The sequence below is a fragment of the Diplodia seriata genome, assembly GCF_021436955.1.
Source record: "Diplodia seriata strain FDS-637 chromosome Unknown scaffold_12, whole genome shotgun sequence".
Taxonomy (NCBI): domain Eukaryota; kingdom Fungi; phylum Ascomycota; class Dothideomycetes; order Botryosphaeriales; family Botryosphaeriaceae; genus Diplodia; species Diplodia seriata.
Genome location: NW_027117319.1, coordinates 175377 through 190689, shown reverse-complemented (window position 1 = coordinate 190689; position 15313 = coordinate 175377). Strand labels below are relative to the sequence as shown.

Sequence of the window (15313 nt, the reverse complement as noted above, 5' to 3'; positions counted from 1 at the left end):
CCTGATTATCGTAAAGCGACCCTACCGTGAAGGTCACATTCATTAAGTGTTTTTGATGAGTGCGAAGGATAATCCATTAGATGGTGCCGCAGGTGGTGGGTTATATCACCGCCTGCTAGCAAACTAAGCTAAACCTAATCGAGCAAAACATAAACAACCCGCGGGCCTCATGCATAAGGCAGGCCTGCCAGGGCTACCGGTCAATTATTAAGTGTCCTTTTGAGGGAAGGTGAAACCTGCTGGGCCTTGAAGGGATAAAAAAAAAGGCTGCACCGGGCAAGGGCAAAATATGACGCCTCCCATCCGCCACCAAGTGGTGCAGTCAGGACAATACCACCAAGCCCGCCCACCAGCCCCTCACCGCCTAAGCTCCTCCTTCATCGCGCTCTTCACCAGCCTCTCCAGCTGCTCGCGCGAAACCACCTTTGCAACCCCCGGCGCCACCTTCCTCCGGTACCGCATCTGGCCCTCCACCGCAGCATCCGTCACGCAGATCAGCCGATCCACCACCGCATCCCCATCGCCCCCCATATGCCTCACCAGCTCGCGAAACCCGCAGCCCGGCGCCGCCCAAGCCCGCACATCCGCGATCACATCCGGCCACTCGCCGCGATAGTCTCTCTCCCTCCAGCTGTCCACGTGCCAATCCAGCGTAATCCGCTCGATGCTCCCCGCGCAGCTCGCCGCGAACGCCCACCACCCAGCCCCCGCCGGCAGCGCCGCCCACGAGTGATCCGCCTGCACGACGCGCACGCGGCGCACGTACGCCAGGGGCCGCAGCAGCAGCACGGGTGCCGGCCGCGGCATGCGGAACGGCGCCGGGCTGCGGAACGTGTGCGCCGCCGTCGCGCCGCCGCGGTAGGTGTGGATGAATTGCGAGAAGGTGTGGTAGGACGTGAAGGCGAGCTCGTTGCTGCGCCAGATGATGGGACCCGCTTCGGCGTAGATTTGCTTGGAGGCGCGCAGGAGGGGGGTCGCGAGGGGGGTGGACCGGGAGGAGCTGAAGAGCCGGGAGGGAGGGTCCTGCCGGGGGTAGTCGTCGCCGCTGGCGTTGCGGATGTAGATGGGGGTGGGGGAGACGAGGACGGCTTCGTAGATCATGAGGCGCAGTTCGCGGGGGAGGTCGAGGAGACGGAAGTGCGGGGGGCGCGGCTTTGTGGTGCTGGCGCGAGGGCGGTTGGCGAGCTGGTTGGCTGGATGAGCGGCGCGTCTGGGTGGCTGTTTTGCGGGGGGCGTTAGTGGGAGGTATGGTTGAGGGGGAGGTGTATTACGTACCACGAGGTTGACCTTCGCAAAGCCTTTCTCAAGACCATTGAGTGACATGTTGGTCGATGATGAGGGTGACAGATGATGAGGTTGGGGTAGAAGAGTGGACGAGGAAGAAGGTTTATATAGGCAGCCAGAACGACACTGGATGCCGACCCCGGTTGCTAGGGCATCTCAGCACCGGAAGTCAGGTGCCAATGTGCACGGCCGTCGGGTGAATGAGGGAGGTGGGCGGACCCATATGCATGCTCACTTGATACACACAAGATGGACAGCCTCGAGAGATCCAAGCCGCTACGTCATACCGCCAACAGTAACCATCGAGAGCCACCGTAGTCAGCGGGCGTTCAACTGTCGACTACCGGGAGCTAACTGGCTTCTAGAGAGCCACCGGCAGTTGTGGTCATAATAGCCAGCTTAGTCTACTTTCCAAGACGTGACTGAATCCTCTAGCGACAACGCCAGCAACGATGTATGGAAAGCTTCAAGGAAAAACGGCCAGAGCATGAACGACTCTCGAGTTTCGCTCAAGTTATACAAGGAAAGTCTACTTGGTCATGTTATGACAGGTCCGCAACATTGGAATTGCGTTGTTTCTCTCGTCGCGTCTTCGTCATAATATGACGATCCTACCATTTTATGACGGTCTTTCAGGCGTTTGAGAGATTTACAGTAATTGGATAAAGTAAAGCCAGTGGACTGGAATATACGATCCTTCGTAGGTCTTGGCACCCCACTGCACGGAACGGCCCGAGCCGTGCGGTAGCTAGTCGTGGTAGGTCAATTGCATAAAAAGGCGCAGATCCCATGATCCAAGACTCAATTGGCTGCGCTGTCCGCGACTACGCCTTGAAGAACAGGTTTGTAGAAATTTCCACGCTACTAAACAGACAAACGAACAACCCCAACAGGGCTTTGTCTCCGTCAAGAAACAACATGCGAGGTTTGACGGATGAAAGCAAGTTCAAGTGATACCAAAGCTAAGCATCCGCGTCCGCCCACGGTATAATCCTCGAATGCCCTCGTCGGACTTAGCCCTCCAAGCCTTATTTCCCTTTCCGCTCAACCCAAGTCTTTTCCCGTCCGCTGCGCTCTCACCTGCTTAATATGAACGGCTTGTGGGCTCAATCCTCAGGCTCGATAACTTGACTTGAACGGCAGCCGCAGTGTTTCTATCACGCCATGAGATCTCCAATCCTTGTGAGATGATCCTCATAATTTTCGATTCACAGCAGGGCATATCCACCATTGACTCTGGGGAAGCACAAGCTGACTCACTCCAAACTCGAATTTTATTTCGGTCTGAAAGGCATCGGCGGAAAAATGGGACAATGAACAGTCGCCAGAGGGCCCGGAAGCGTCCTCTTGAACGTGGATGGAGCGTAAGCATTCAAGTCCAAATCAGACGATTCGTAAGTATGTAGGTAGTCCGACTGAGACAAGAACCTGGCAGCATCTCCATTTGGATGGTCAAAGCTGCATTGTGGATGGTCTTGGGTAAATTGTTCGGCCTGTACTTGTCGCAGACGAATGCAGCAACCAAGTCGGGATCCGTGCCTGAACACTTGTCTCGCGTCCATGTCGGTCTTGAATCCCAAGCGCCGGGCACTTTTGTTTGGAATTGACGGTGTGAAAACGTTGTGCGAACATCGCTGGCTATTCTTGATGTAGTTGTTAAGCGCTTAGGGAATACTTGGTAGTCATACGATCTGACGATCATTGGCGATCGAAAGTGCTACGCCGCTCGGAACAGAGGGTCCGAACATATCACATTGCATGGCCCACAGATAGCGGCGTAGCGACAGTTAAACTCCCGCCAATCAGGCGCCGTCACACCGGGGTGCCATGTGAGGTTGGCCAATGAGTCGAGAAAACTTTCTCGGAGGCTCTACTCTTTGTGTCCCGTGTGGAGATGATGTTCCCCAACACCGACCACAAATCCGATACATGATGAGCATGCTTGCAACATAATAGCGCTTTAGCATGGTACCTCAGCCGCGAAACAAAAAAAGCTCAAGCTGGCAGTCCCCTGCACTGACCCTCTGTCCAGGTTTTGACCCCCAAATGTATAGGACGATTCCCCGCGTCGCTGCATGTTCAGTCACATCCTCTTTTCCACCCCTACCTCAGCGAGTCATTTGAAGGCAGCGAGCAATTTCATCTAGACTCTTGGGTTATCGTTAAGCCCAACCCTCCTTACCGGGTTCTCGGTCGCAAATGTCTCCCATAACATCGGCAGCAAGCGACGTTCAGACCGCCGCACAACAGCTGCAAAAGCGAAGCGCAGCATCCCAGTTCCGCAACCAGTGGGGGAACCCGAGCGACATATTCTCCCTCCTTCTAATCATCGGTCCGGAAATCATCAAGGCGGCACTGTCGCAACAGGCCGGATGCATCTTCACCCCCGCCGTCTTTTCCTTCGGATGGGTGGCCTACGCATTCAATTCCCTCCTGGCAGTTTTCGGCGGTAAACCGGACCCCTGCGCTGCCCGCTGCACAGCCAGATCAGATCCCACTGACGCAAACCAAGACACGCGCATGACACCCAACCCCGACTTCCCCGCGCAAGTCATCAACGCCAAATACCGGCACGTGCGCGACAACAAAGCGTGGATAATCGGGCGCCTCCTCCGCGACCAAGAGCTGTCACGTCGCTACGCCGAGTCCACCATCCCCGACACCGACGACGCCGTGCGCAACCAAGACTTCCAGATGTCGTTCTTCCGCTACGACCAGGCCGCGACGGCCGGCGAGATCCGGCGCGACGCCGTGTGGTACTCCGGGTTTGCCGTCATGCTGCTGCAGCTGGTCGTGTCCATCGTGCCGTTCGCCACGCACCGCAACTGGGCGCCCGTCACCGTCACCGCCGGCGGCACCGTGCTCGCGCTGCTGCACGGCGCCATTCCGCAGTGGAAGAGCGAGAAGTGGTCGCGCGTGGCGGACATCGATTCGACTGTCTGCATCACCCAGGGGAACGGCAGCAGGTACGTCATGGTCATCCTGGGGAGCGATGGCGATGGCGACCGTGGCTCGAAGAAGAGGTGTAAGGGGCTGGATATCGAGTTGCTTGCGTCGGGCAGTAAGAGGTTTAGGTTCTCGAAGCTTTCGCGCGCTACGAGCGTCGGGTTGGCGGTCTTGTGGATCGTCTTGCTTATTTCTGTCACCGGCTTGGAGGAGGACACGTGGTGTGAGTGTCGACTTTTCCCTCGCCCGATGCTGATGGTGCGGTGCTTAACGAATCATCTGCAGATCTCATGGCCGTGGGCTTGATCGGCATGGTCCACAGTATATATGTCGCGGGAGCCGCCCGCCATCCCAGTGCGCTGGGTATCCATCTCGTGGAAGAAAAGGGCAGCACGATCAAGAAGCCCATGATTGCTGAGGCCCTTAGGGAGGCTGAAAAGAGGTATCCGTTCATTGGTGTGGGCTCGTCCTTGATACCTACGTTTTTCCCCGGAGGAATGCGGATTCCACAGGACGATGTTTCGTTCTGGACTGTTGCCGCCAAGCGACGTAAACTGCAGGGAATCGAGCAGCTGCACATCACCGTCGAAGATCCACTACCAGAGAGGAGTTTGACGAGCTTGGTCTAAGCAAAGCCAGGAACGACGCATTGAATCAATGGTAGCCAGCTCGACTGCGGGACGGTCACCGGTGATTGTAGTCTCATATCCGAGTGTTCTTCATTCTTCTTGCCGCCTGGTCCAACTTCGCTGCCCTCGTTGCCTTGTTACAAACTCGGCCCCCACCTTGGTTGCCTGAGTTTTCTTGACCCTTTCTTCGTTCGCCCGCCACCACCGCCGCCCTGTGCCATTCCTTTACACTTCAGATTGACATCTGAAACTTCACGATCTATCATTGCACGTCAGCGCTCCGTTGTATGGAATCAAAAATGGTATGGTGATGAGGCAGCCCAGCTCCATAGTCAACGTCACCCTTTTGTCTTCGGAGCCATCACCGTATGTCCAACATCATCGTCGTCGTGGCCTAGTTGCTGCCGCCATTCATCCGACGCCGCCACCTCAAGCTCGACGTCATACCGTTATGCTCGAGGTCGCCCCTTGTGTTCGAGGTCGCCCCTTGTGTTCGAGGTCGATCCCTTGCGCTAGACCTCGCTCCCTTGCACGACAGCTTTATTCGTCATGTGCAATCTCGAGTCCAACGACGCGATAAAGATCAGGGATTATCCGACAGCGCTTAGGCTGGACCTGGTTTGCCTACATCCTTTGCGCCGATGGGAGTCTATAATTAGTCACATCCAACCAACTCTCCTTTGGAGTACCGGCGTCCACGTTGCACCGTGATTCCTGAAGGAGTAAAGATTAGACGGTTGCCTCCAGCTGAACTAGCAGCGTGCGGCTATTCTGGAGTCGGGTAACGCCTTTGGGGATTTCTGCCGATACCGTACTACATCATCCCGTTGCCTTCATAGTCCTACTTCATAGTAAGGCAGCAGCATCGCAATATTCAGCTCCCTGATATGGTCGATAAGCGCAAAGAATCTAGTCACAAAGAATCCGGTGAAAGGTTGCGATGTCTGATCAAGAAGCAGACCGGGCGGGAAAAGATCTACCGTCAATGAGCTATAAGAGGAACTGGTTTGACCTCCAAAAAGTAGTGAAACACGCTGCGAACCTTCAAACGCCAACTTCAACACCAAATTTGACGACCTATCCTTTATTCGTATTCAAGAGAGCGCAAAAGTTCGGAAGATGAAGTCTTTCTTGCAATATATCGCTATTGCAGCGTTGGTACCGGTTGCTTGTTCGTACAGCAATATGCAACAAAACTCAGCGCTAACATCTTGCAACAGGTGCTCTGTGGCAGGAAGCTACTGAGAGCGGCAAAATTCCTCCCATGCCCTACCCGGATTTCTGGTATTCATCAACCACCAACACTGCTGCTCGTAGCCGACTGATTCCGTCCACTCGCAAGCACCTTAAACCGGGCCATTCGTCTTCAGTACATTCAGAATCCACCGCTACCTCAAAGACAAATACAGCATCCATGAATATGGCTACCCCTTTACAGGCCGATACTTCTCTTCCGTGGCTACCAACCAACTTCTCCATGCAATCATTTCTCTCTCTTAGCAGATGCGACTCCGCGCGGTATACTCACAGCACATACACGACTACTTCGACTTTCCTAACATCCTGGGAGATCAAAATTCCTCGAGACGCTACCGACGTACCGACGATCACGCTTTGCGATCGAATTCCGCGCGACGGCATGCTTGCTGAATCCAGCTGGGAAAGCTCCGAAACGACGTCTGTTGTGACGAAAACATCGTACAGTGATCTTGGTACTGATATTGAATCATGCTCTTTCAGCTCACAGGACTGTTCCACACTCTGGGACTTGTGGTCCCAGGCGAGGCCAGATAAGTCCGTCGACTTCTGGCAACCTAGCTGTAAGAGGCCTGACACCTGCAACGAGGCATGTTTCCTTGCGGGGACTGAAGAGGTCCAATTACACTACTGGCCAGAGCCGTGGTCGACGAACATGATCTGCGGATCCAACACTACTCAAAACTACACCTCTGATGGTTTCGTCAAACGACAAGAGACAGTACCGGTAACCGCAACGTCTGGCAACTTCACCATGACATCCCCTACTGCTTACCTATACTTCTCGACTTTGTACGCGCGCGATTCCAATGCTTCCGATGCATCTTCCTGCGGACACGATATGTCGTCGGTCTGGATCCCTATCCCACCTGGTGAGCTTTCTAGTCTCCCCCACGATAGATTGTCTGGTCAGCCCAGATCCTTCAACTTCGCATATCTGGCCAAAACGACTATCTCAAATTACGAAATCCCACTGGTTCCTAGTAGCGCGTATTGGTGGCCCAACTCGTGCACGAGTAACTTGACCAACATCCCCGACAGTTGCGCACCAGAGACCATCCATAACGACTATAACCCATATCTGGTCTACCCTACCTCACTTCTACATTTACAGTCGGAGTGGAGTATCTGTACACCCGTGTGGGAGATGTACGGACACTGCGGCATGCGAGACCCGGCTGTAGCCAACAAACCTGCTATGTTCTTCCTCGATCCATTCGTCACCACTACCTATGCGCAGCCTGGCGGACATGTCAGCGCAAGAGCGGTCCCTATAAATCTGCAGAGAGCGTCGGATTTTTTACCCACAATCACCGGCCAGGCTACAACAGCATCGAAGCTGGAACGGCCGCATCACAACGCCCACCCAAACGAACAGCCGTCAGCTACGCAGGATGGCCCCGCTCGTGCAAGCTCAGGAGAAGACCTGATAGGCCATTCAACGAGCACCCCCATCCCATGCGACGACTCAGACTCTCTTCTTTCTCCCGACACAACACAGATTGCGGCTCATACCGTCTTTGGACGATGGGCGGCCCGGCGGAGGGAATGAGAAGGCGGCGACGGTGAAACGTTCGTACGATGAATGAGGTCTAAGTACAGTAAAAGAGAGGTGCTCTTTTATATCTATTCGCTTGTTGTGCTTTTGTTTTTTAGGTGTTTTTTTTCTTACTACTACTTGCACTCTTTGAATCAGGCAGAGTTCGCAGCCCGGGCATTTGTTTCACGCCATTTCTTTGAGATGGGGGTACGGTGGGGTGAACGCTATGTCCGGATGCAGCTAGCCGAACCTCGTGACGGACTGAAGGGGGCGTGCATGAACGGGCAACACCAGCGTGGGACTGTATATCAGTATCATCAACTTTGCTTCCATCGTTAAGAACTAAATTGACACATAACGCCTAGAACTCAGTCTGTAGACCTCCTAGTGATGCGGGCTATCTCAGCAACTAATAAGTATACCGGAATTCTCCCTTTTCCTTATCCGTACGGTCCGAGAAGGCGTCCACAGACCCAGCTAGCTTCCCCACAGTACTATCCTTTCTCTTGTTCTCAAAAGCACACATTGCGCCGTAAGCCAGAATCGCAACCATGGCCACCACCAAGCACGCCAACAGCCCGACGTATCCGTGCATGTAATCCGGCGCATCATTCGCGCGAAAGACCTGCGGTCCGATGATGTTTCCCGTGCAATAAGCGATGAAGTAGATGGCATTCATCGTCACCTTCTTGGAATGCCCAGAGATATTCACCATGGGCAACGACGACCCGATCACGTAAGGACCCCAGTACGTGTAGAAAACGTAGTAGGCTGCGAGCAGACCGGACTTGTTGGACCGAGGCAGCTTCCACATGAGTATCGCGCACACCATGGTGACGAGGTTGCACGAGGCCGCGATGATGCACCGGGAGTTCTTGAAGCGGCCTGCGGGGTATGCCATGATCCATGCCCACAGCGTGGCAATGATGCCGGTTGGAATGCCGAGCAGAGTCGTGACGAGTGGGGAGTAGCCGAGACCGGAGACGATGATGGAGGCGAAAGTTACCAGCTGCGGTAGTCAGTGGAATGCTGGGACGTGGGAGACGGGAGCACATACGCCGCCGTTGGGGATGTTTTGGGCAATGGCGAAGACGAAGAGCAGCCATGTCTTCGGATCGACCAAGCACTCCCGGATCTGGTACCATTTGATGTCTTTGTTTTCCACACCCGTGTTGTTGTCCTTGATGCGTTGCAGACAAATGAACTTTTCGCGGTCGGTCATGTAGCGGCATTGCGCAGGCGAGTCTGGGAGAAACAGAAAGACAACAACAGCCCAAAGAAGAGAAAAGCAGCCGAGGACTAGAAAGAGGAGTCTCCAGCTTGCAAGAGGTGTGTTGGCGTTTCCAATTCCATAACTGACAATTCCGGTGAATATGGAAGAGAACTGAGACATCCAACTGGATTTGTCATATCAGCATCTGGTTATCCCCTTTTGTTGGGGTGAAGTCTTACCAGGCAACACGGACAGGTTGCTCTTGGTTCTTCCACCACATTACGGTCACAATATTGCAGACCGGGAACAAACACGCCTCGGCCATTCCCATGATGAAGCGAACAGCTGCAAGACCGGCAAAGTTGTGTGTTGCGGCCGTGCAGCACATCATGATCGCCCAAATCAAGACGGTAACTGAAAAGAACTTGCCCACGGGAAAGCGCTGGATGAGGAATGAAGTCGGATACTCGAAGATAAGAAATCCGAAATAGAAGATACTGTAACAATTAGGGAGGCGTGATTGTCTGTCAAATGGTTTTAATTTACCTTCCGACCCAGGCGTACTGGTCTCCGACAAGGTGTGTATCAGTCTTCATACCATAGATGGCGGCGTTCGAGATGACTACTTTGTCGACGGCGGCAAGAATAGTGGAGATCCATATCAAAGGAAGGACAGAAAGATCGATCTTCCAGAGGACCCTGCGGGCTTCCTCTGGGGTGATTGTGCCTTTGACCTCATCGTCAAGGGTTTCGAGAAAGCGGGCAGCGACATCGACATCTCTCACTGCACCGCTGATCTCTTCCGCGTCACCACGTGCCGAGTTCTTGAGCTCCTCACTCTCTGTAGTCATGTTCGCTCGGGTGCCCTGCTGGAGGGTCTGAGGCGGGGCAACAAAGCACGAGAAGTACGTAGGAGACTGGACAAGAGGACGGTGGAATTTTCGATGGAACGGTCGGTGGTATTGAAGAGGACCTGTTATCGATGTCGCCCTATCAACAGATAAGATGGACGATCAGCCCCATGTTCGTAGATGCGGGGATGCAGAGACAAGTGCCGTTATCCGTGGTACAGAGTTGGTGGAAGGTCGTCGCGATGATGCGGGAGTGCGTCGCGCGTTTCCGTTTCCGGGGCGCCCCCCAGTCCCGCCCGATCGGCTTCTTCGAGAATGCTGCCGACTGTTGGTCGCCACTATAGACGTTATCGGCTAGGGGTGAGACAACAGATAACTGGGAGTGGCTCGTTTTCAGCCGAGGGTGCGACCACCACTTTTGGATCGGCGCGCCCCGCAATCGCCGCTCTCGATCATCACTGCGCTTTGCAACACCAGCATCAGCCCCCTCTTCGTCTGCCTATCAACAGCCAATCCAGCCAGTGTGCCGCCCCAGTGCAGCACCCCTCCGCTGCCGGTCCCGCCGACGCGCAGATGCGGCCGGAACTCACGCATCGACGGCCTCTTTTCAGCCGTCTGCCGTCATTAACTCACCTTTATATACCGTCCGACTCCTCAAGCTGCCACCGGGTGAATAGCTCGTAACATTTCTTGGCGTCTATCTGCAGCTGTGTTGAATATGGCCCCGCACAAACTCGATCTCGAGGTAGATGGCTTGAAGATCAAGATTGCCATCGGTGAGTTGCTTTTTCTGCTGTGCTACATGACTAGCTCTGTCGTATTGATTCTCGATAGACAGAGGTGGCACCTTCACCGACTGCTTGGGGATTATCGACGGCCGGGAAGATGACATTGTCGTCAAGCTCCTGTCTCAAGACCCTCAGAACTACGAAGATGCGCCTATCGAGGGTATTCGACGTATCCTGGAGCAGGCTACTGGAAAGCCTTATCCAAGAGACCAGAAGTTGGACGTCTCAGGCTTCTCGGAGTTCTCCGTGCGCATGGGAACCACCGTTGCTACGAACGCCCTGCTGGAAAGGAAAGGCGAGCGGGTAGCGCTCGTAATTACGAAGGGATTCGCCGATTCCCTGCGCATAGGCAACCAGTCCCGACCCGATCTGTTTGCCCTCAATATCGTGCGACCCGACGTCCTCTACCAAGACGTCATCGAGATTGACGAGCGTGTCACAATCGAAGACTACCAGCAGAACCCGTTCCGAGACGAGGGAAAGATAGCTGCTGCATTAGAGACGGACCCTGACCTGGTAAAGGGGTTGAGTGGAGAGGTCATCAGAATCCTGAAGAAAATCGACGAAGAACAGGTCAGACAGGATCTGCAGCGGCTCTACGATCAAGGGTACCGTTCTATTGCCGTTTGCCTCGTGCACTCGTACACCTTTCAGGAACATGAGCTTGCCATTCAGAGAATTGCAAGAGAGATCGGCTTCCCGCAGGTTTCACTTTCAAGCCAGTTGCTGCCAATGATCAAGGTCAGCTCCTCATCCGTGCCGAGTGGCTCCATAGACTGACTTTTCCAAGATGACCTCTCGCGGAATATCTTGCACCGCCGACGCATACCTCACTCCAGTGATCAAGCGCTATGTGGAAGGCTTCCGGGAAGGCTTCTCCGATGGCCTGCAGTCTCAGAACTCGCGCTGCGAATTCATGCAGAGTGACGGTGGCCTGGTCAGCTACGACAAATTCTCTGGTCTCCGAGCTATCCTGTCCGGGCCCGCTGGCGGGGTTGTCGGCCATGCACGCACGTCGTTCGACCCGGAAGATCCCACGCCAGTGATTGGCTTCGACATGGGCGGCACTTCGACGGACGTCTCTCGATATGACGGCAACCTTGAGCATGTATTCGAGAATACAACCGCAGGTGTGACCGTAATGGCGCCACAGCTAGACATCAACACTGTTGCGGCTGGCGGCGGATCGATTCTTTTCTGGCGACACGGCCTGTTCGTTGTTGGACCCGACAGCGCTGGCGCACATCCTGGACCCGCTTGCTATAGGAAAGGAGGACCTCTTACCGTCACCGACGCTAATCTCTACCTGGGCCGCCTGCTCCCGGAATACTTCCCCAAGATTTTTGGACCTAATGAAAACGAATCTCTGGATGTAGAAATCACACGGAAGAAGTTCACCGAGCTGGCGCAGCAGATCAACGAGGAAACAGGACAAAATAAGTCTGCGGAAGATATTGCGCTTGGCTTCATCGAAGTGGCGAACGAGTGCATGGCGAAACCTATCCGAGCACTGTCGGAAGCCCGAGGATTCGACACATCGGCCCACAATTTGGCTTGCTTTGGTGGCGCCGGTGGGCAACACGCTTGTGCCATTGCTTCGTCATTGAACATCCAGACTGTGATAATCCATCGCTACTCTTCAATTCTTTCGGCTTATGGCATGGCATTGGCGGATATAGTACACGAAGCACAAGAACCGTCTTCGGGGGTGTTCGACGAGGCTGCCATGGAGACCATCAAGGAGCGCATTGCCGCATTGAAGAAGGTACAGTATCCGCAGCTCGTGAATGCTCCAGCTGAGCAGCTAACATCCGGAACAGAAAGTAACATCGGAGCTGATCGGAGACGGAATCCCCCCAGACAGAATCACTTATGAGGTGTATCTCAATCTGAGGTACAAAGGAACCGACAACCTGCTCATGATTCTCGAGCCCGCCTCGAATGATTTCTCCGCGGAATTCCGGACGCAGCATAGGCGAGAGTTCAGTTTCGACATACCTGGCCGACCCATTCTCTGCGAAGACATACGTGTCAGGGGCATCGGAAAATCTCTGTCCATTCCCGCAGAAGCGCCACAGGCAGAGCTCAAAGCCACAACGACGACTGCGGTTGGCAAAGACAAACAAGATGACGAATGTACCGTGTATTTCACCAACGGTGGTCACAGCAAGACACCGGTATTCTTCCTGGGCAACCTCCCCGCTGGCAGCCAGATTTCCGGACCGGCAATGATCATCGACGCCACACAGACCATCGTCGTCGAGCCGTCAGCCACAGCAACAGTCCTCCCCAAGCATGTGATCCTCCACGTTCCCTCGGCCAGAAGCAAGGAAAGTGAGGCCGCCGACACCATCGACCCCGTCAGGCTATCCATCTTCGGGCACCGATTCATGTCGATTGCGGAGCAAATGGGGCGGACCTTCCAAAAGACGTCCGTCTCAACCAACATCAAGGAGCGGCTCGACTTCTCGTGCGCTCTCTTCTCGCCAGAAGGCAAGCTCGTCGCCAACGCCCCACACGTGCCGGTGCATCTGGGCTCGATGGAATACGCCGTGCGCTACCAACACGAGCAGCTGGGGCCCTCGCTCAAGCCCGGCGACGTCATCTGCAGCAACCACCCGATCGCGGGCGGCACGCACCTCCCAGACATCACCATCATCACGCCCATCTGGGACGCGGCCGGGCACGCCATCATCTTCTACGTCGCCTCGCGCGGGCACCACGCCGAGATCGGCGGCACGCACCCGGGCTCGATGCCCAGCGACAGCAAGCTGCTCTACGAAGAAGGCGCGCAGACGACCGGCTTCAAGATCGTCAGCGCCAACACCTTCGCCTCGTCGCGGGTGCATCAATTCCTCGTCGACGAGCCCGCGCGCTTCCCCGGCTGCAGCGGCACGCGCACCTACGCCGACAACGTATCCGACCTCAAAGCCGCCATCGCCGCGAACAACAAAGGCGGCGCCCTCATCGCCGCCCTCGTCGCCGAATACACGCTGCCCACCATCCACAAATACATGCGCGGCATCGCCTCCACCTCCGAAACCGCCGTGCGCTCCCACCTCCGCGCCGTCGCCGCCACGCACCCCGCGGGCACACCCCTCACCTTCACGGACTACATGGACGACGGCACCCCCATCGCCCTCGCCATCACCATCGACGCTGCGACCGGCGCCGCTGTTTTCGACTTCGCCGGCACCGGCCGCGAGACCTTCTCGTGCCTCAACGCGCCGCCCGCCATCGCGCACTCCGCCATCATCTACGCGCTGCGCTGCCTCCTCGGGGTCCACATCCCTCTCAACCAGGGCGTGCTGGCGCCCGTCACCGTGCGCATACCGCCGGCGACGCTGCTTAACCCGTCCCCGGAGGCCGCGGTCTGCGCCGGCAACCCGATTACGTCGCAGCGCATCACGGACGTCGTGCTCGGCGCGTTTGGCGCGTGCGCGGCGAGCCAGGGGTGCTGCAATATCCTGTCGTTCGGGATGGGGGGGAGGGATGCGCGGACTGGGGAAGTAAGGCCGGGGTTTGGGGTGGGTGAGACGATTTGTGGGGGGAGTGGTGCCGGGCCTGGGTGGCGGGGCGAGAGCGGCGTGCATGTGCATATGACGAATACGCGGATTACGGATCCGGAGGTGTTGGAGTTAAGGTATCCGGTTGTCTTGCGAAGGTTTGAGTTGAGGAGGGGGTCCGGGGGGAGGGGGGAGTGGGATGGCGGTGATGGGGTGGTAAGGGAGATGGAGTTTAGGGTGGCGGTGAGCGCGAGTATGGTTAGTGAGAGGAGGGTGTTTAGGCCGTATGGGATGGAGGGCGGTGGGGCGGGGCAGGCGGGGTTGAATCTGTATGTGAGGAGGGAGAGGGGCGAGGATGGCGTGGTGAGGGAGAGGGTGGTGAATATTGGCGGCAAGATGGAGTTGGATGTCCAGCCCGGCGAGCGGATTATTATCCATACGTGAGTGCCCCTACCCCTTTCCCTTCTTCTTTCCTCGGACGCGTAGATTTTGTTTTTGTCCAAGACTGACGAACATTTGTGATACAGCCCTGGAGGCGGCGCGTGGGGCAAACCCGTGGACAAGCCACCTATGACGACCAGCAATGGTAACTTCCCGAGAACTCACGAGCTACGAGGAAGCGTGCATGAGTGGAATCACGCAGCTGCTTCCGCATCGTAAAGAATCACACGCTTTCGTATCTGGAGATCAATGTCCGCAGCGCAGGGGGAAGAGAGTGGAAGAGAGTACTCGAACTCGATTCAATGTAGCTTCCATAGCATTATTGATGGCTCGGAACAATTTTTGTGCTAGCCTTGACTAATCCGCTAGCACCCCGAGCGTAGCCAATGCCCAAGACCTCGACGTAAGATCTGCTCTTTGGTGCCTTCCAGATCATGATCTCGGACCGAGCTCTCTATGATGCTAGTATTTCTCTCTACATGGGCCTCTCCGTTGACGAATGGCAACTCACTGATGCTACCTCTTCTGCTAGGCTTCACTGTCGTCGTCGGCGCCTAGGTTCGGTGGCGCGCGAGGTGAGTGGCGATGGCGAGGGCGAAGGCGATGTGGTGATGGAGGCGGAGGAGGAGAAGGAGGAGGGGTAGAGCACGCCGCCGCGTGGTCTGGGGGGCGTGTGGCATGGTGACCTGTCTGCGGCGGCAGCGGCGGCGTCGTCGGTGTTTCCTGTTCAAGGTTTGCTGGTGGAGATTAGTCGCAGGACGGCGGTGGCGGAAAGGTGTGTGGACGTTTCCGATGGGCACGGGGATGGGGATGATGATGATGATAATGATGATGATGAGAGCGACCTTACTGATAGAA

General features: G+C 55.8%; 4 protein-coding genes across 4 annotated transcripts; 2 read left to right on the top strand and 2 right to left on the bottom strand.

The window, feature by feature from the left end:
* Positions 1-357: 357 nt before the first annotated feature.
* Positions 358-1323, bottom strand: SLS55_010207 (uncharacterized protein; the record flags this gene model as incomplete). Its single annotated transcript, XM_066781596.1, has 2 exons — positions 358-1218; positions 1276-1323. 2 exons carry the CDS (start codon positions 1321-1323, stop codon positions 358-360), a joined length of 909 nt encoding a protein of 302 aa, XP_066627879.1.
* Positions 1324-3483: 2160 nt separating this feature from the next.
* SLS55_010206 (uncharacterized protein) lies at positions 3484-4859 on the top strand (the record flags this gene model as incomplete). The annotated part of the gene is made up of 3 exons (XM_066781595.1): positions 3484-3733; positions 3776-4453; positions 4516-4859. The coding sequence occupies 3 exons, from the start codon at positions 3484-3486 to the stop codon at positions 4857-4859; spliced, it is 1272 nt and encodes a 423-aa protein (XP_066627878.1).
* Positions 4860-8065: 3206 nt separating this feature from the next.
* SLS55_010205 (uncharacterized protein) lies at positions 8066-9720 on the bottom strand (the record flags this gene model as incomplete). The annotated part of the gene is made up of 4 exons (XM_066781594.1): positions 8066-8665; positions 8714-9053; positions 9109-9366; positions 9416-9720. The coding sequence occupies 4 exons, from the start codon at positions 9718-9720 to the stop codon at positions 8066-8068; spliced, it is 1503 nt and encodes a 500-aa protein (XP_066627877.1).
* Positions 9721-10438: 718 nt separating this feature from the next.
* Positions 10439-14674, top strand: SLS55_010204 (uncharacterized protein; the record flags this gene model as incomplete). Its single annotated transcript, XM_066781593.1, has 5 exons — positions 10439-10496; positions 10555-11249; positions 11299-12273; positions 12329-13944; positions 14542-14674. 5 exons carry the CDS (start codon positions 10439-10441, stop codon positions 14672-14674), a joined length of 3477 nt encoding a protein of 1158 aa, XP_066627876.1.
* Between the last annotated feature and the right edge of the window lie 639 nt (positions 14675-15313).